This window comes from Platichthys flesus, chromosome 1 (assembly GCF_949316205.1).
Source record: "Platichthys flesus chromosome 1, fPlaFle2.1, whole genome shotgun sequence".
Classification (NCBI taxonomy): domain Eukaryota; kingdom Metazoa; phylum Chordata; class Actinopteri; order Pleuronectiformes; family Pleuronectidae; genus Platichthys; species Platichthys flesus.
In genome coordinates, this window is record NC_084945.1 from 10,752,696 (window position 1) to 10,772,204 (window position 19,509).

Here is a 19,509-nt window from a genome sequence, read left to right on the forward strand (position 1 = left end):
CACTCAATTATACAAGTCATGGTCCAGTACCAGCTGTAATATGGTAGAAAGACACCATTGTCCTGTGGCACAATTGGACCTGAAGACTAAACACTGACATCCTACAACTCACATATTGACACTAGTCCTATGAAATTGCGTAGGTGTCAATTTTTATCAGTCAATACATTTTGAAACCTCAATCAAGTGAGAAAATGTACTATTTGGTCAAATCGAATTTGAAAACTATTGTTACAGCCAGTGTTGTGCATGAACGAAGGCAAAAGAACGGGCTCATTGAACGCGTCCACTTTTATGAGAACGATGAACTGAACGCAACTCAATGACAAATAATGAATTTGAACGGTGAACACGTTCATATTGTAGCGTCCTCTCGTATAGACAACAGGAAACCTCTCTTTATGTGTAACTTTATTAAAGTCCAGCGAACACGACACACTTCTTGTTCGTAACTCCGACACCCTTATCATCCACCACTGTATTCTTCACTCCCCTTCCTCATTCACCATTGATACGCCAACTCATCAGCCAATGAGAGCCTGGCATCCCACAGAACCCTACAGCCATTGGCCTAGAACTGTCACGTGCCCCACTCCTACTTGTTCACTGACCCTCGGGACATTTCATAACTTTCATCCTCAGGAGAGACGCTGTCTAAATCGAATGCTTTCACCATGTCGTTGCTCAGTGCCCGTAAAATGTCCGCGATTTAGCCTAACCGAAACCAACTAACTCGACTTCGCACTACGTTACCCATCACTCATGGCACACATATGCAGACCAATCAAGCAACGTATTCCAAGTGTTTTCTTCTCTGGCCAGTGTCTCGGTTCCAAACCACACAACTTGGTAGGAGGAAGCTTCATGGATCAGAGATCTGTTGAGCCGTATAGTGGATGAATCTCGAATCTTCTCTCAAAAAACATTCCCCCCCCCCCCCACTGGGCTATTCTCTAACAATAGGTTTCATCTAGTATCTAAAAGCCAAAAATATAAAAGTAAATTTTAAGTAAGGCCGTGAAATATATGTAGTTAAGTAGAAATTATTTTCTCTGAAGTGTTTATCAAAAGCAGCAGAAAATGACACCAACACACACACAATCATTTGTCCATTGTCTTATCGTGCTTAGTTCGGTGTTGAAACCATCAGCTGAAATGGCCTAGTTGGTAAAGTGCTTGCCCCCGGAATGAGTGACCTGGGTTTGAACCCCACTCCCTCCAATTTTCAAACTGGCAATATGTTAAACTCTTAATATTGGCAGGACTCCTCCTATTCATTGAAAAATGTCCTACACTGTTAATTTAAATTAATTAAATATAAAAACAGGGAAAAATTTAATACAAAAAAATAAAAAAACTAAGCGCGATGGGCTTCTGCGCAGATTGTGCGCAGTGGGTTTCTGCGCAGGATCTGCGCATTTGGCTTCTGCGCAGAATGTGCGCAGTGGCCTTCTGCGCAGAATGACACCAACACACACACGATCATTTGTCCATCGTCTTATTGTGCTTAGTTCGGTGTTGAAACCATCAGCTGAAATGGCCTAGTTGGTATAGCATTTGCCCCCAGAATGAGTGACCCGTCACTTCCTAAACATACTTTTAGCGTATTTTCCCATAATACCCTGGTGCACTACGTCACACACTACAACGTTCCTTAAAGGGGCAGGCCATGCCTGCAACACAACAGCTCTCGTTCTCATACACAGAGGGCAAGAGAAAGCAGAGACGCAGGCTCAGCAACTACATCCGAGATCCGATGCACATTATTATCTGAGAGATTTTAACGCAGGCTCAGCAACTACATCCGAGATCCGATGCACATTATTATCCGAGAGATTTTAACACACTGACTGAAAAACCTTCCGACAGTAAAGGCAAGGGGTAGTGATGGATAAGGTTTTCTTTAACAAGTCTTTCATTCTCAGTTTCCACCTTAAAACTATGAAATGAACTGAACTATGAACTAGTTCAGAATTTAAATGGTGAACTATTCAGGTTTACTTGTATGAACTGAACTTTGAACTTGTTTGTGAAAAGTGTTAACTTGCACAACACTGGTTACAGCAAACTTTATAGATGGCAGCTTGAAACAGCAGGATACCATCTACTTGACACAAAATGTGGTTTACAGGAGGGAGATTTGTAAAACAAATAAAAGATTTTTAGAGAAGAGTTTTTTTATAAACTTTATTCATGTTTAGAAAAAGTTTAGTCGAACAGGCCGAATCCCATGTCGTCATCAGACGCCTCAGATTCCTCTTTCTTCTCTTCCTTCTCCTCAGCAGCAGCTGCAAAACAACAACTTGATATTATTTTTCTGCTATAAAGACCAAAACACATTTAAACAAACAGTTACGCTCAGGAGGTCACTAAAGTAACTTGTGCACTTGTAAGAAAACAGCTCTCCAATGGTTTAAAACTATACTTTAACTTGTTAATAAGAAAACGATGACACCAATTTCTACATATATACACAAAGAATCTATAATTGTTGCCCAAAAAACCCTTAAAGCATCTTAATTGCCTTTTACCCACAATCTATATAATAAAGAAAACTACGACGGCTAATTTGACTTGAAGTAATCGTACTAACATAAAAGGTGAAAGCAGAGTGTGTGCCAAGTGTCACTGATGCTGACAAACAAGGTGCTAAGCTGAAATGCTCACCTGCAGCGGGGGCTGCGGCTCCACCTGCAGCTGCAGAGCTGGCAACAGCCACGGCACCACCTGCTGGCATGCTGGCCAGTTTACCGTAACCTGGGGAGAGATAGGTTGGCAAACAAAGCATGAGTGATAACACTGGGACTCAGCAGCCAGAAACAGAACAGTAAGACAATATGGATATTTAGCTTCAACAATATTAGCATAAACACCTTCCCTTGACTTGGTGACAATATTTTGATAAGATTTAGCTAAGTAAACACTGCCTTTTTGGTCGTCATATTTAGAGTGCAGAGTGTAAGTTTAATATTCAACCCAGTCAGTCTTGTCTGATTTGAACCAAGTGTAACAATTTAAAAGCTGGATATTATCATCATTGGTGGAAAATATGCTTCTCCTGTTTGTTTTTAGCAGATATTTTTTAAGAATAATGAGTCAGTTGCAAGTATTATGGATAGCATGCAAAGTTTCATATGATACAAATCCTAACAGGTGCTTCATTGTCTTAGAGGGACTCATATCTACCAAATTCATCACCACAAAAAGGTACAACGCAAGTGGGAGACTCACCCGATGCGATCACCTCATTCACATTCTTTCCCTGGAGTTCAGAGATGACCTGTTGAGAAAGAGACCTAATTATATGAACATCACCAAAGTCATGACAAGCCAACGGTTCAACTGTAGCTGCAGAAACAATGAAGAGCAGGCTGCTCTGTACCTTGGTCATGCATGCGTCATCGGCCTCAATGCCAACACTTTCCAGGATCTTCTTGATGTCCTTGGATTCAGGGGCTTCATTGCCTCCAAGGGCAGCGAGCAGGTATGCAGCAACGTAACGCATCCTGAAGACACAACAGTGAGACGGTTAACACAGACGTACGGTTGACACAACCAGAAATACAAGAGACGCTCAAATTGGATGAAAACTTTGTTGAAAGGAAGCCCATACTTCATCTTAATTAACCAGAAGAAGTCATTAAAACCATCAGTGTGACACATCCAGGTCAATCCTGCACATGAACTAATTTTTTGTTGACAGATTGTTCACATTTCTAATCTCACTCTTCAGGTTTCCTCAGAGAGAAACAATTGGTCTGATTCACAGTTCAAACATCTTTATTAAAAACCTTAAGACTGGAGATAAATTCTAATCCTTTAATTTCTTGGTGGGTGGTCACTGATTTCTTTTTAAACAGAGATAATCTTTATATTGTATGGAAGTATGATAGCTAGCCTGGCTGTCATCTGTATTTGTCTACATTTAATCTGAGCATTTTATTAGTTAGAAAGTAAACGCTCCCAATCTACAATAAATATTATAGTTTTGTTCTTACAAATACACATTACCAAGGTTCGCTTGACATGACTGTCATGAAAAGAATACTGGACAGTTAGCATAGGCACACCACAGCTTCGTTCACTTTTCCCGGGTGTTTCACAGAGACCTCTAACGCTCAAATGTAAAAAAATATGAAGTGTTAAAACTTGTTGTTATATCGAATCGCATTTAACAGTTAAAAACGTATATAAGAAATGCGCACAGCTGCAGCTTGACACCCATGTGGCGGTGTGTGCTCCGGTCCCGCGAGCTAACTTAGCTAGCTAGCCCAGCCAACCACTGCCACGGGGCGTAAAAACATTACATATTGACGATTCATAGCTCTTCAATGTCTCTGAGTTACCAGGAGCAGAAGTTTAGTTGTTCATCTACACGCTAGGCTCGGTTCTGCACTGATTTACGTGCTTATTATGTTATTAAAATAAGAAACTCACTTGAGCTAGGAAGGTGAACGCGTGTTCTCTTCGGGGTTTGCGGGCAGAAAGGAAGAAGCATCAGCGGATGGAGGCGGAAGAAACCGTGCTTCTTCTTCTACGGTGATCAGAGCAAGAGATAGTGAAGGCGACTCCTACTGGTCACCTACCGACAGTGCAATGAAACGTGAACTGCTGGTTCAACACAACTGGGCCCTAAGTCTCAACAGTTTTGTATTATTAATAAATTAATAATAATAATGACAATTATAATAATTATAACAATAACCAGACGTTACATTTTTAGCAGGTAACTGTATTATTTACTGAACCTCCCACAAGGTGTCGCTGTTTGTTTCATCTTTATCTGTCTGCTCTGATCCAGGATGTTCCTTCCAGCCTGAGAGCAGTTAGAGGCCAAACTGCATCTGATACACATTAAATGAATTCAAACCATTATCTGCTGTAAAAAAGGGAAAAAGGTGGGATGAGGTAAAGATGTCAGTGAACTGGAAAGAGGCAATGATCATTCCAGTATGTAAGCATAGGACTGAAAACTGCCGAGCAACGGCTCTGTGTAAATGAGAAGTTCATTTAGTTAGTTAAAGAGGCACCGATGGTGGCTGCATATCAAAGTGGATCCTGAGAGATATTCCCCATCATGATCAACACAGGGCCTGAATTTGTAAAGTGAATATGTGGAGATGATGGAACTTTGTGGAAACTGTTAAAGTCCCTGTTGAGAAAGTTCAGGCTGGTGCTCTGCACAGTGTTTATGACTCTTTCATAGGAAAACTTCAATCTAATCATTATTAGACTTTACTTGTATTTTACTAATCATGTAGTTGTTTTTATTCATATTTTCCAACAATTGGATCAAATAGCAACATTTAAAACTTCGAATTATCTCTTAGAAAACGTTTATATTAGATTTATATTTTTGTATTATTATTGTTAAACATACATATTACTGATGATATTAATTGCATTATTATTATTATTATTATTATTATTATTATTATTATTATTATTAACATTCTCAATGATTGTGTGGTCATTTTGAAACCTGCACAGTATAAATCAAAATTATATCAGACCTGTCCTGTGCTTAGTATCTAATGGGAATGAGCAGGTTATCCAATCCTTAATGTTAATTTCGTGGGGGTGTGGCGTAGGATGTACAGTGTTCATTTGACCTAGTGGTTAGAGTGGTTGTTCTCCAGTCCATATAAATAAATAATTATTCAATAAATGGAAAGCAAAATATCACCACTTTCTAATTTTCAGAAAATTTTGGTAAGAATTTGACTATGTTAAAGCCCTCAAAAAGCCAATTAATTTTCCTGAAAAATAATAATAGTAATCCTTACAATTTCAATAGTCTGTCAGTGTCAGTGTCAAGAGTTCAGTTTTTTATTTTCACCCATTTTGAAGCTATCCTGCACTCACACTGATATTATGTTGTAACTTATTTTTGGAAATGCGCAATGGGCTTCTTCGCCGGATGTGCGCACGCAGTTTTTTATTTATTTTTTATTTAATTTATTTAATTTTATGTTTAATTTTATATAATTTTAAATAAAATTTTTCATCATCATCATTTCTCCGCTCTGGTTCAGGGGTACATGATGCTGGTATTCACAGGTGACTGACCTACGCAAGCCTGTAGCCGCCACCCCCCCACAGGAGATAATGCGCCTGTGTTGTGTGGTCTCGGCGCTTCCTGGTTCTTTATTTCTCGGATATACAGCAGGAGCAACACTCGCAGCACCTCTAGGTGGTCCGTCACTTCTCGTTATACACACACTTTAAGCGTCTTTTCCAGCAATACCCTGGTGCACTACGTCACACACTACAAACTTTCCTTAAAGGGGCAGGCCGTACCTGCGACAGAACAGCTCTTGGTCTCATATACAGATGGCAAGAGAAAGCAGAGAGGGATTTTTACACACTGTCTGATAAACATTCCGACAGTAAAGGCAAGGGGTCGTGATGGATAAGTTAAGTATTTCATTCTCACTTTCCAACTTAAAACTATGGCATGAACGGAACTTTGAACTAGTTCATGAGAGGTGTGAACTTGAACAACACTGCGCAGCATCATACAAACAGGTAATGATGGTGTTTGTGAAATCCCCCGATGTTGTTAGGGGATAAATGAACCACAACATTAGCGCCACTGAAAACGTTACGTCGCAACTGGTTGGACGTTTCCTAAAAAATAAACAAACAAAAAACCCTGTGATTTCAAAGCCTTGTCCAGCTGTATACTGACGTTTGTCATGTTTACCGAAGAGAGAGAGGGAGGGAGATACATACAGACAGACAGACAGACAGAGAATATAAAGGCCGTTTTAGTGTTCTACAAATTAGAAAAGTAGTTTTGTTTCATTAAAATCGTAATTATTGAAATTGATCTAGATGACAGTCTGGTGAGGTATATTGTGGTATATTACTAGTGTAATGCTGCTTATGCTTCAACTCTGTCAGAAAACAGTAAAAAAAAATGTGTGTGTACTGTGTGTACAGCTTTATAGAGATTACGTAAGTCACTCTGGATAATTATGCACAACATTGATTTATCTCATTTATAAAATTTGCAGCATAATGCCAAGAAAAGAGAGACTCCAAAAGCAGAAGGACGGGGAACTGCAGCAAGCAGCTCAGAGTAGCAGCTCTCTTTTATCTTGTATCAGGCCATCAACTTGTAAAACAGATGCGGGAGAATCAGTAACCCTACCTGGTCCAGAGGAGCCCATCACATCACTAACCCTAACCCTTTCATATTATTGGTTATTTAATATGGCCTTGTTTTGTCTGTTTTTACCTGTCATTCATTTATTTATTCAAATTGATAATTTAGTTTGTCAACGAAAATAAATATATAAGTTGAAATTATCCTACTGTGTTTTTTATTAATTTATTATTATTTTTAATTTCATAAATAATTTTTGCGATGGGTGCCCTTTTTTTTGGTTTGAGCACCTGCCCCCCAAAGTGTCTGTGCACGTGCCTGTTGGGGAGAGTGTGAAAATGTCCCCCCCCTAAAAAAATCTACTTCTTGCATTATTAAAGAAAGCAACAACTCTCCATTCTGTAGATTATGCACAATCCTGCTGTTGAACAAAACGACCAGCAAACCAATGGACTGGGAGAAACCAGAACTTCCTTGGCGATGGTAATGAGCGGAGCTGAAACCCTGATCCCCACCAGTCTCTAACCATCATGGGGTCAATGTGAAGGACAGCCTCCCAGCATGCTCAGAGGCAGTTGATTCATGCAGCAATGTTGCATGTTTTTATGTGTTTCTGTACTGATACTATTGCAATTTCCCCCACATTTTGTCCCATGGTGTCTTCACTTTTTCTTTCACTGGTGTTAGTGAGTTAGACGTTTCCAGTGAATGTTATTGGGCAATGAGTGATGTTGGGTTGACCCGCATCATAAGCCTGGCATGAAAATGAGAAAAAAGCATCGTGAGTTTAGATGTGTGTGTGTGTGTGAGCGTGTGTTTTACTGTGGATCAGCTTCTTCCTGCTCTGTTCCTGCTGCTGACTTGGCTCCTGATCCATTTCGGCCTCCTGCCTCGTCCTCAAGTCTCTGCTGCTGCCGCTGGGTTGGCTCCTGGGTGTGATTGATTTTAGTTGCCAGAAAGCATGAAGTGAAGCATCCACACGTGCCCACACCATGAGATACCAGCATCTGTGCTCTGGTTTCCAGCTGTAGTGTGAACAATCAGCTCTAATGAATCGCTGTCACGTGCACTGCTTGGTTCCAGGCAACCGGCCCCGATCTACCACTGAATCTGCTGCTACAGAGCTGCTCTCCGACATCTACAGTTTGAATGGATGCATGTGGGTAAAACTACCTTTTAAATATAGCTATTGCCAGATATAGGCAAGAGTTTTATCTCATGAAATATCACCTTTAAAATGATTTAGCCAATTAAAACATTTAAATTATCACATTATAAATAACACAGGGAGCTATCATTGATGTTGTGAGTGACGCCTGTACTTTTCTTGGTTTGGTAAGTCATAATGTCTGCTGTGAAATGGTAAATTAATGAATCGGATGGTCTGGGGACAACAATAAAAACAAAAACTAGAATAGCACTCATGAGAACCCATACCTCCACCAAGGCCTGACAATCCACTTAACTTCAATCAAGCTGCACCACACTTATAGAAATGCCGTTCTTTTTTACCAGCCTGATCAATGTATTACTTCCTGGGAAAATGAAGAAATAAAAAGCCATATCTCACATAATATAAGAGAAAAGCCTAGATCTGCTACAAAATGTAATAGGTTCTTTCCAAAAAATGTAATAATAATGGGTTAAATGCATAATAATCCTGCTAACACAGACGAAAACAAGCAGACTGGAGGAGCCAGGGATCGAACCTCTGACCCTCTGGTTAGTGGACGACCTGCTCCTGGGAAACAGATGCCCCAGTAAAAGCATGAATCTTGTGAAGGAACATCAAAAAGCTTTGTTCTTTTGGTTGTGAAAGTTGCGGAAGTCTGGACAAAATGCTTAAATGTTAATTTGCAATAAAAAGAGAATGAGGTCTTTTTTTTGGCTTCCAAACAGGAGCATGACAGAGAAAGTAGGAAACCACAGGACTTTATTACGATCTCATTTTCATTTCATGTCTATTTGTCCCTTGAATGTCTCCATCCTCTCGCAGACACAGGGTTTCAACCAAGAAACTGTTGTGGTTCAAGAGAAACACTTGAACTCATGCTGTAAAAACCCAAGTGGCTTTCTCCTGACATGACAGTGATGGAGCAGTGACGCCGAACACAGAGGAGGAAGGACAAATGTTTATTGGTGAACCTGCTACAAACATGAGTGTTACAGATGAGTCCGAAAATAACAACTCTTTCAACGGCTGATGATGGAAGTTCACGGCGGGTTCACTCTTTCAACAGTGTTTGACAGCAAACATGTTTCTCTCCACTTCAAAAGGAGCACGTACTGGGCGTGGTGTGCATGCGTCCAGTGTCCATAAAACATTTGGCGTATGTGCCAGGCATGACAGTTACTATGAAGTGTGAAGATTGTTGTGGCGCTCGCGTACTGCAAGTCTTCAAAATCATAAGAGACATGCCTAGGAACATGTTGTTTTGATCAAGAAGGGATGGCATCAGACTCAAAACTCCTTCCCTGCTTCTGAGAATACAACTGACACAACTGAAGTGCTGTGTCCGTGAAAGACATTAAAGAAAACCCATCACAAGTCACACATTGAAGCACGGTTTATTCAGCCTCCAGTCAAGTCATTGTTACGTTCTACATCACAACAGTTTACATTCCACACCAGCGTTAGCACAGGAAATTAGATAACACAACGTAACACAACACAGGCTAAAGGTAATAATCCTAAACGAGCAACGATTAAAACATTTCAAAACATTATCAAAAATTTTCAAAAACGTCGCAAGTTTGGTCATGGTACTAAAAAGAAAAGACAAATCAGTTCAGGTCTCAGAAAAGAAGCGCTGATGGAGGGCGGTTTGGTTCGGTCATACAGCCGCAAGTTCGATTCCACATCAGCGCTGCATTTCAGAGAGACTTCGCTGATACATGTCCTGGTACACAAGTCAAAATGGAAGTACCAATTATTCCTGGTATTTATATTTTAGGAAAACCCACTTATAAAAATTGAGAAAAATATCAAAAGAAAACTATTATAAAAAATACTTTATTGACCATTCCAATATATAGACAAGGAGAAGTGGTAGAAAGTTGACTTCACAAAGGTTCTGTAAGGAACTTAGACGATGGTCAGTGACATTCAGTGGGGGGGAGACTGTGCAAGATCAAAAACAAAGTCTCATTACGTTTTGATCCTGATTTTCTCGTCGTTTGTTCGTTACTCATCTGAAGCTGGATAAAACACAATAATAAGGGACAAAGTTTACATTATATTAAGACTTTTCCACTTATCTGTACACCCCGCTCTTCTGTTAAATGTTCTGCCTCCTAACTAAAGAGAGCTATGGAATGGTCAAACTAATAACCACACTGTCATATATTCTCCTACATACATCCGGACAATCTTTAATTAAGTAGAAAGGCTAACATCACATGGGAATTTTCACTTGATGGTGATCAATATTGGATTTTTACAACGGAACCAAACAGCTCTTTATGTAAATCCAATAATTTCAAGTGCAGCGGCTCCCACGTCACACATTACATTTGACCACGCAGAATTTAGGTCATAAAAGTCAATAACATTCTGCAGTTAAACTAGCTCTCACAAATACAAGTTTCGCAATGACCTTGGATAGATAGTTGATTTGCAGTAATGTGTGTGTGTGTGTTTTGTATTAGATTTTATCCCATAAATGAAGGATGTTTCATCAGGAGCTTAGTTTCAGTATTTAAAATGAACCAAGCCCCGGTATGTTAAAAAAAACACACAATTTGAATTAAGTGGCCAAGACCTTCAACTGCGATCACAGTGCCGCAGGTAACCTGACATTTCGAGGAACAGCAGACGTTTAGTTCTCTCAGGGAGACTCTCTCTACAATGCTCTGATTCACACTTCTCTCTCACTCTTCCTGCCTCTTCCGATCAGCTGATGGTTAGGTGTCTACTGTAATCCAATCAGCCAATCCCGCAATGCTTTAAAACTTTGAAACCTGCTCTGTCAATGTCAGGAGTCATTTCTACGATTCGCTGTGACCCTCCTCTTCTTCGTCCTATCAACCACCATTTGTGTCTATATCCTGAGGTGGAGCCTCCGACACTACACACGCCCTCGCCCGCTTTCAACCTGGACCATCAGGCGTCTGAGAACCAAACAGACTCATTTCTATCACGTCCTTCTGTTATTGTGAGGATGTTCACTTTCAACTGAATTCTGTCCTGAATTAAACTAATGATGGACGAATGTAGAGGCTGCAACAAATTCGTATTTGCAAATTGCTTTCTTTGAATGTTACTTTTTCAGTTCCAATTATTAAGGAAAAAAATATCACATCATCACCGAAATTAAACTCACTTTATTGTAGAAAAACAACAACCAATATTTCCCTAATCTTGAACTGACAATGTTTTCTTTTTTTAAACATTCAGTGATGCAACCCATTTTAGGACATTTTCCAGATCCCTGAAACACACACACACACACACTCATATTCTGGTGAAAACAATATAAATAATTTCATGCTAAAATCTACCTATGGACTTCAACACCTTTTAGTAAGCTATTTACAGTTTGCTGGAGAAATTGACTGAAAATGTAACAGTAAGTTGAACCTTCATGTTTGTTAGGAGATGGTGAAAAAAACAAAACAATGAAAAACAGCGAGAAAAGCGTTGGAATTACTTCATCACACAAGCGAATGGAAACCATCAGTGACATAATTTCAGATGCCTCGGTCACAATAGCTGTGCAGCTGTTTATCGTCATGTCAAGTCTTGACAACTTGGGCCAAAACACTTTGAAAGTGACAAACTTGACTGGATGTCCATTTAACAGTACAGGGCATTAAAAAAAAAAAATCATTTCTGAAGAATGCTTCAACACCAGAGGACAAACAGTGCAGGATGTTAATGACACCGTTCAAAGAAACACAGAAACTACAGCGAAGCTAAAAGCTTTCCTGCTTTCACACACGCTTACGTTACTTTATCCTCCTTCCTTTTAATAAATAACTATCTCAACTGCCACCTATCTGTCTCAACTATGGGATTTGTTGATCCTGAGACTGGAAAATCGTATGGCTTGCTTAACTATAGCCTAGTTTGAGGGAGGATGTATGCTATATACAGGATACTGCCTCTACCATGGAAACAAAACACTAGTGTGGATAAGTCTCCTAAATGAAAGTTTGTTGTCATGCTGAAAGAGTGAATGAGGAGGCGGGGTCGAACAGACAATCACTACATTAATGTTCCCTTTGTTGGAATAGCAAGAAAAGTCTAAAAATAAATACTTTTGTTAATATATAATGAATAATTAAATATTATAAGAATGGAGCTTTAATAGGGTAAAGACAGTTGCTAACAATAATGAAAAGAAATTACAGAAAAGTCTTGGTACTGTATACCAACAAATATATTGTCAGAGCCAGGTAGGTTCGAAGTCATTGTTTAACTAAATGATTAAAATCTACAGTTCCACTATCTCAATGTTGATCCTGATTCCAATCCTGGTGTTATGGATATGATAAACCACTGTAAAGGTCTTAATGAAACCAAGATATACAAATCCAAAAGTTGCGAAGGCTTCATTTCAGACACAATTTTTGTTTTGAGTCAGAGTTGAGAAATGAAATGTTAAAAAACCACAGATGTTAAACATAATGCCCTAAAGACTGTATAAAGCCTGGATGATAGGCCATAAACAATGTGTGCGATATATGCATCCGCCATTTCACTCATGAATACAATGATGACAGCTCACATTACTGTAACAAAGAGATTGCTCGATATAATGAATGTCTTACTTTGCTTTGTGCTGTCACTTTATGACGCAAACAGCACTGACAGACACATTTTAGCAAAGATCACAGACAAATGTTCTGTAAATGTTTGGTACCTGACTAAAGAAATACACAAAGTGTAAAATCCTGATTCAGGTCAAGAAAAAGTAATCAGAAGCTGAACAGGTTTCACCTTGTGTCATGCTGCCTGCAAAGATTATGCTTATGACGGTTTATTACTTAGATAAAGGTAAAACTGTGAGTCTCTATGATGGCAGGAATTAGTTCATAATTTGCTGAGACCATTTTGTATCACTTACAGCACCTACTGAATGTTTTTAACAGTGTGGTATGACACAAAGAAAACTTAACCCAGAGAAAGAAACCTTCACTAGTATCCATAACTGTGGATTATGTGTCCTTTCAGTGGTTTGCCTTGTTATCAAACATGTTTTTTTAACAGATTCACTGATATCAACTCCTCCAGCTATTCTGGACTTGTGTTTACAGTGGCCATTGTATTGAAAATGTATTTATACTCAACTAAAACAATCTTTGAAAATTACAGTGGCAGAACATGAGTGATTCCTGCCACAAGCATTTAATAACCAGTACTTGACTTTAAACCATTTGAAAGAATAAAAAAATTTAACAGTGAATACAGTACATAGGATGAACTCGTTTGCCCTGAGGCACTTGGTAGTGGCTGATAAAAGAATTAAAAACACTACCTTTCCAGTCAAAGAAATTCTGAAGATGGTCACTTGCATTCAAACTGTCAATTTGAAAATAATGCACACGTGTGAGAGACCACCTACACTGACAATCGTGATCATTCTAGTGTTCGTCTAGAGTCGTAGTGTCTATTACAGTAATAATGGTGAATAGTAAAAATGCTACAGAGAAGGGTAGAAGCACAATGTAGGGAATGAGTGAGAGGCAACTAAGACTTATGTATGTTGTGTTTTTTGGGTCGGGAGATAAGAAAGAGACCAGAACAGATGGCCAGAAGGCTAGAGGAGGAGAGGGAGGAGGAGAGACATGGGAGCTGGACATCAACTTGGCAGAATCCTACTGGGGATAGTTGTTCTGTTGCCGGCGCTTCGCCGACCTCATTTTCTCAAAGCGAGACTCCATTTCCTCGAGGACTTTGGGGGTGTACCTTACTACCAGCTTCACTGTGCCCTGAGCTGCTTTGAGGAGTTCCACAGCTTTCTCATGGTGCTCACCTTCAACACTCTGGGGGAAAAAACAGATATACTGTAAGACTGTGTCAAAGACATACAAGATTCTTTTATGAGTTACTGATCAAAAAGGCAATATACCCTGGGTAATTGTTTATCTCAAGTGTGTAGGAAGCAACAGTATTGCCTCAGTATTTTACAGGTACTGGCTACAGACCAAGTGAAATGGATCAGTGCATCCCCAATGAACTCCACACAAACAGAAAATTAAATACATGCCACGCTTTGTATGTAGTGATTCTGTGAATTGAACGTACCACCCCATTAACAGAGAGAAGCTGGTCGCCTCTCTTCAGGCCGCCATGACGATCCGCGATGCCTCCTGGGATGATCCGTGATATGTAAATAGGGGAGTTTTGTTCCTTTCCACCCATGATGTTGAAACCAAGACCTTCTTCGGTCTTCGGCAGTTCCACCACACGTGGATGTGAGTGACCCTCACTCGCTGCAAAAGCTGCAACAGTAGCCTACAAATGATCAAGAAGTGATGTTAAAAAACAAATAGTTTGAAATTAAGATATGTTAAAAGGTCAGCCAGAGTCAAATGTTTGTATGAGAGATGACAACTTGGATGGCGAGGGTCTACCTTAGCTGTTGCGTTGGCCCGGACCTCAGGACTGCTGTTGATGTCCACCGTTTCATACACATGTTCATACACCTGAAGAGACATTGTTGGGACAGTATTTCATCACCACATCTCAAGGAAATCACATCAAATTTAGCCTTTCAAGTTTAACATCACAAGAGAAAACAGGAGGTAAGTGTTGTAAGAACAGCAAAGACCACGTCTCACTTCTCTGACAGCGTTACAGAATTCACTCTGTAAGACCCTCTGCAGCGCCTGCAACTTCTGGGGGGGCACTTCCCCTGTCCTCTGGAGCTTATCAAGCAGTTCAATGGCACGGTTGATGTCTGTCAATGAGAGCAGAAATAGCACCATCAAGGTTTGCACTAATCTGCAAATAGAAACATTTAACACTGGACACACACAACCCGGGAAACTATCTATTAAAAGCAAAACTGGAAGAAACTTGTTGTGAATTAACACGTTTTTTAATTTATCTTTTCCTTCGTAACACATGCTCTGATTAAAAAGGCTTTTTTGTCCCTGTGGAGAGAGTTGTCTCAACTTAGATAAACAGGGTTGACAAAAATATAAATAAAAATAAAAATCTCCTAGCAGTTAATATTGATGATTATCATATTGTTATTTATTACAAGTTTAAAGACGGATTTTTGCTTCGGGTGAAGGTTGTGGTTCAAACTCTTCCCAGGGAGCAGAGAATGACAAACACTTGATAAACAGCAGAACCGTTTTAATTGTATCACTATACAATGAACCTGTGTTATATATTATCAATTAAAATTATAATGCAATAATTATTTACATGATTGGGTTTCCCAGTCCACATTGTTATGAAGTAACCCACAACATATCACGATTCATATTTCATTTCAGACAAATCATTAGTCATTTTTTCTCAAATGTTCTGTCTGTATTTCAATCGATATTTAATTTGTGTCCCTTCTGTCTGCGAATTGCTAATGAGATCAACCCTCCTCAGGATTTCTGTAGATCCAGAGACTCACAGAAGATTATTAAACGGATGTAGGTTTGTGTAAACCTGGGTTTTCTTTGCTGTGTTAGCAGACACAGCAGATGCTAATGTCAGTGTTACGTTATAAAATCGACTCATGTTGAATAAACAATGCGCTGAATTCCTCCTGCTCTTCATTGCTGCTAACGACCATGGAGAAGGGCGAAACAAAGTGACTGAAACTCAGTGTGTTTGCTGCTGACATCCTTCGACCCTTTAACGAACCAGCTCGGTTCACTCCCTGTTTTAACTCGTATTAGCCAGTTAGCTGCTGCGCAAAGTGAAGCGATATAACAGCAGAAACTGGTGATTGTATAGCTCGGTGGCAAATAATACACGCAATTGACCAAAGGCGTGAAGTTGCCAGGAAGACATTGTTAGTGCAGTCAAGTGGGGCTAAATAATAAGGTATGCAGCCCGAAAGAACAACAATCAGCTGTATTACGCTAATGGTAGCTAAGCTAGGCTAACGCCTCCCTGCTATAACAACAAATATTCCTTAGCTAACTCGAGCTAGCGCATTAACTTTACCTCTTTCCAGTCGCACAGGCTCCCCGAGCGATGCCATCCTGATGAGATGAGGCTGTTTGGTGTCAGGTAGACGTTGCGTTAAACGCAAGATGTGGGAAAACTAAAGTTGGTAATCCGGGCTAACCTTACGCGAGCTTAACTCGGGCGATAAATCAGATTAGCCAAGTTAGCCGGCTAGGCTAGCTGCCAGTGTCACGGTGCGTTCACCAATCCTCGGAAAGGGGATGAGAACCACGGCGCTCAGCGTGGTATTTATGGCAGGAGCTGGGTGTTCACGAGAGGACACTGAAGGCATCTTTTGTAATTACTGTGAATCTGTGTTTAAACCCTATGGTTTAAACCATTGGTTCAGAATATTTTCTAAAATAAATCATAACGCCAATAATAAAACGTATTTATCCTATTAATAAAAGGTAAAGGTTATGTATGGAAGATTTAGGTGAAAGGTATCTTTGGAAGAAATAAAATAATCCTTGTGATGTTTTCACTAGTGTGTCTCATCTCAATTGTATGAAATGTTGTTTCCTTTACTACAGAAAGAGCCCTTTATATTGAATGACTTTATATTTACATCAGGAGTGGGTCCTCTTTATGGAGGCCACCATGTTTTTTTACAGTAGCCCAGACTGGACAAACTAAACACCTTTGAGTCTTTATGAGAACTAAAGACCACCACATGTTCGCTTTTCTATTTGTCTCTCTTGGAGGGGGAAGGGGATTTGAGGAGCTACTCTCGATAATATATATATATATATATATATATATATATATATATATAAATCTCCCTAGTACCTCCAACACACATGGGACATGGTGGTATGTCCATCTCAAGCAGGTCCTTTACCAGAGGCCTGGGAGTTTGAGGGTTCTGCGCAGTATGTTATCTGGTTCCTAAGCCCGAGCTTTAGATGTTGTACGTGTGTTTGCTGGAGCCACTCTCCTAGTTTGGGGGTCACAGCCTCTAATGCTCCTACAACCACATGTATCACATTGAGTTTCACCCTCCTCATCGGTTCCAGCAGTTTTTTTAGCCCTTGGTACTTCTCGATCTTCGCGTGCTGCTTTTTTTCCTAAAGTTACTGTCCGCTCGAATTGTGACATCTATCCATGGCATTGTGTGGTGGACAAATCAAAGTTTTTTCTATTCTTGATGATATATAGTTCATTCTTTATACTGTTTATAACTATTAATGTAATATAATAATAACAATTCATATTAAAAGTTGGATATTTCTGTTACTTGATTCGGTTTACTGAAGACATTGAACCTGGAGAATGTGAAGTGCTCATCCTTGTGTCTCGTGTTCAATTCACTCAGTGTTCTTATTGACCAGCATCCAGGAAAAATGTCATCGGGTGTGTGATCCCAGTTTTGTGTCACTATTCAGCAATCAATGAACCCAACAATAGTATGTGTGTTAGGTTAGGTTAGTTTATTGGTCTCCACCAGGGAGAAATTTGTCACACTTTCTCCCTAGAGGACCATTCATTCAGCTGCTGTTCTCATCCTTTTAAGGAATTTTTCCTTTATGTATTATGTGTATTGTTGACCAGGAAGCAGCAAGAAGCTTCTCTGGCTGTCACCTGGGACGTTCACCTCTCTACTGCTCTCTGCTGGTTGGCTGCTGCACATCTGGAGGCTGTAGCAGTCTGCTGCTGCACTGCTCTGTGTGGCCTGAATATTTCTAACTATACAGAGTCACTTGTGTTCTGACCACACCCAGTTGGAGAGGACTCTCTGGAGCCTTATGACAGCTGATGAAATCTACCTGATGTGATGTCACTGAGTGGGGTGTGGCCGGATGCAGCAGCCATATTTGCCCTAAAAGGTCCAGTGCTTGTTTTGCTCACGATTTTTATTTTCTTTCCTAGAAAAAAGTCGTAGGCTTAAGGAATTACTGAATGATACTTGAAGACCTGTTCACATGCAATATGGTCTGGCATGTAAACATAGACTTCACCCTGGCTCACACACAACTGGTGATTTCACCAGTCACTGTTCCTCTCTGAAGTAATTGGAAGATAAAGTTTTCTATTACTTAAGCTTTGTTCAACAAAAACACCCCAATATGTCTGCTCATGATAAATGGGGCAGCTCAGAGAACCTCGTCTAAAATGCGTCCCAGAAGGTTTGATTTAGTGTTCTGTATTCTGAGGAGGAAGGAATTATGGCTGCTTCTCTTCCCGTAGGACAATAAAATGACTTAGGGTAATCTTCTTTCTTATTTGGCTTGTGCGGCCATGATGAGAAACCTAAGTACCCTTTGTTTGGAGATTTATGAGAGTGGGTCATCTGAGATACTGCGTGCTCGTCATCTTCCTCCGACTCCGTGTTTATCCTCCACTTTTGTACTATAAAAGTAACTCGCAGCATCTCCGTCTCGGGCTTCTCGGGAAGATCCAGATAAAGCAGAGGAGAAAGTGGAGCATCCCTTTCTCCACTCACAAAAAAAGATTCCTCTATTCAGCAATCTGTTTCCCCTCAAATCTCCCAACGTGCCCGATCTGGTTCTCCGCAGAGGTCACACTTACCTTCAGGTTGATGAAGGAGAAGTAAAATTAGGAGGTTGGATCAGACCAACCACAAACACTGCAGTAACTGATGGTCTTGTTTCTGCGTTTTCATGTATCACCGCTGAAATATGTGATCATTTGAGTTAGTGCGGAAGTGAAGTCAACCAGATTTTATTGTTGTCTTGATGCAGCCTCAAACTGTGGCATGTAGACTTGGCAAGCACGGGGCTCTGTCTATGTAATGATGTAATGCAATAAGTTATAGTGTGCTGGAGGGAGTATTGATATGAGGCCGCGTCTGTGTTTCATAACTCCGACAACAAACCGGTAACCTCGAATGGCTTCTCCTCGGGACCACAGTGAATGTTCTGCCGCGCAAAACCTGTGATGATAGTTCTTTTGTAAGAGATTTAGAAATGGGATTATCGTGCACTTATTACATAAAAGGTGGGCGTATATGTTTTTAATGTACACAAATGTGTGTGTGGGGGAAGTCCACCACTGTCAAAACTCAGGCATAATCCCTCTGCACCCCTAGCCTACTTGTACCTGTCCATGCTTGCATGTGAAGGTGTTTTTTTGTGTCTCTGAATTCTTGTACTGCAGCTGGAGTCATGATATTAATAATAGATCAATAAAGCTGTGAACAGCTGTGTGTAAATACCTAAGAATCAAACTCCATAAGTCTGTCGTCAAGTGATGTGCTGGTGGGAGCAATGAGTGGTTTGATAGCACTTTCTACTTTGATCCTCCTTAACATAAC

At 40.1% G+C, this 19,509-nt stretch overlaps 2 protein-coding genes across 2 annotated transcripts; both read right to left on the reverse strand.

Moving 5' to 3' along the window:
• Positions 1-2,141: 2,141 nt before the first annotated feature.
• Positions 2,142-4,564, reverse strand: LOC133948605 (large ribosomal subunit protein P2-like). The gene is made up of 5 exons (XM_062382497.1): positions 4,438-4,564; positions 3,383-3,506; positions 3,232-3,280; positions 2,668-2,757; positions 2,142-2,288 (listed from the first exon to the last, which is right to left on the reverse strand). The coding sequence occupies exons 2-5, from the start codon at positions 3,503-3,505 to the stop codon at positions 2,209-2,211; spliced, it is 342 nt and encodes a 113-aa protein (XP_062238481.1). The 5' UTR covers position 3,506; positions 4,438-4,564; the 3' UTR covers positions 2,142-2,208.
• Positions 4,565-9,663: 5,099 nt separating this feature from the next.
• lin7c (lin-7 homolog C (C. elegans)) lies at positions 9,664-16,438 on the reverse strand. Its single transcript, XM_062382622.1, has 5 exons — positions 16,233-16,438; positions 14,897-15,015; positions 14,690-14,761; positions 14,361-14,570; positions 9,664-14,098 (listed from the first exon to the last, which is right to left on the reverse strand). The coding sequence occupies exons 1-5, from the start codon at positions 16,267-16,269 to the stop codon at positions 13,931-13,933; spliced, it is 606 nt and encodes a 201-aa protein (XP_062238606.1). The 5' UTR covers positions 16,270-16,438; the 3' UTR covers positions 9,664-13,930.
• Positions 16,439-19,509: the final 3,071 nt, after the last annotated feature.

Coding starts and splice junctions, on each gene's coding strand:
- LOC133948605 (XM_062382497.1), bottom strand. CDS start 3,505: ATGCGTTACGTTGCTGCATACCTGCTCGCTGCCCTTGGAGGCAATGAA. Junction 3,281..3,382: donor ATGACGCATGCATGACCAAG/GTACAGAGCAGC, acceptor CTTTCTCAACAG/GTCATCTCTGAACTCCAGGG. Junction 2,758..3,231: donor GAATGAGGTGATCGCATCGG/GTGAGTCTCCCA, acceptor ATCTCTCCCCAG/GTTACGGTAAACTGGCCAGC.
- lin7c (XM_062382622.1), bottom strand. CDS start 16,269: ATGGCATCGCTCGGGGAGCCTGTGCGACTGGAAAGAG. Junction 15,016..16,232: donor GCCTGTGCGACTGGAAAGAG/GTAAAGTTAATG, acceptor TCTCATTGACAG/ACATCAACCGTGCCATTGAA. Junction 14,571..14,689: donor GGGCCAACGCAACAGCTAAG/GTAGACCCTCGC, acceptor GATCATTTGTAG/GCTACTGTTGCAGCTTTTGC.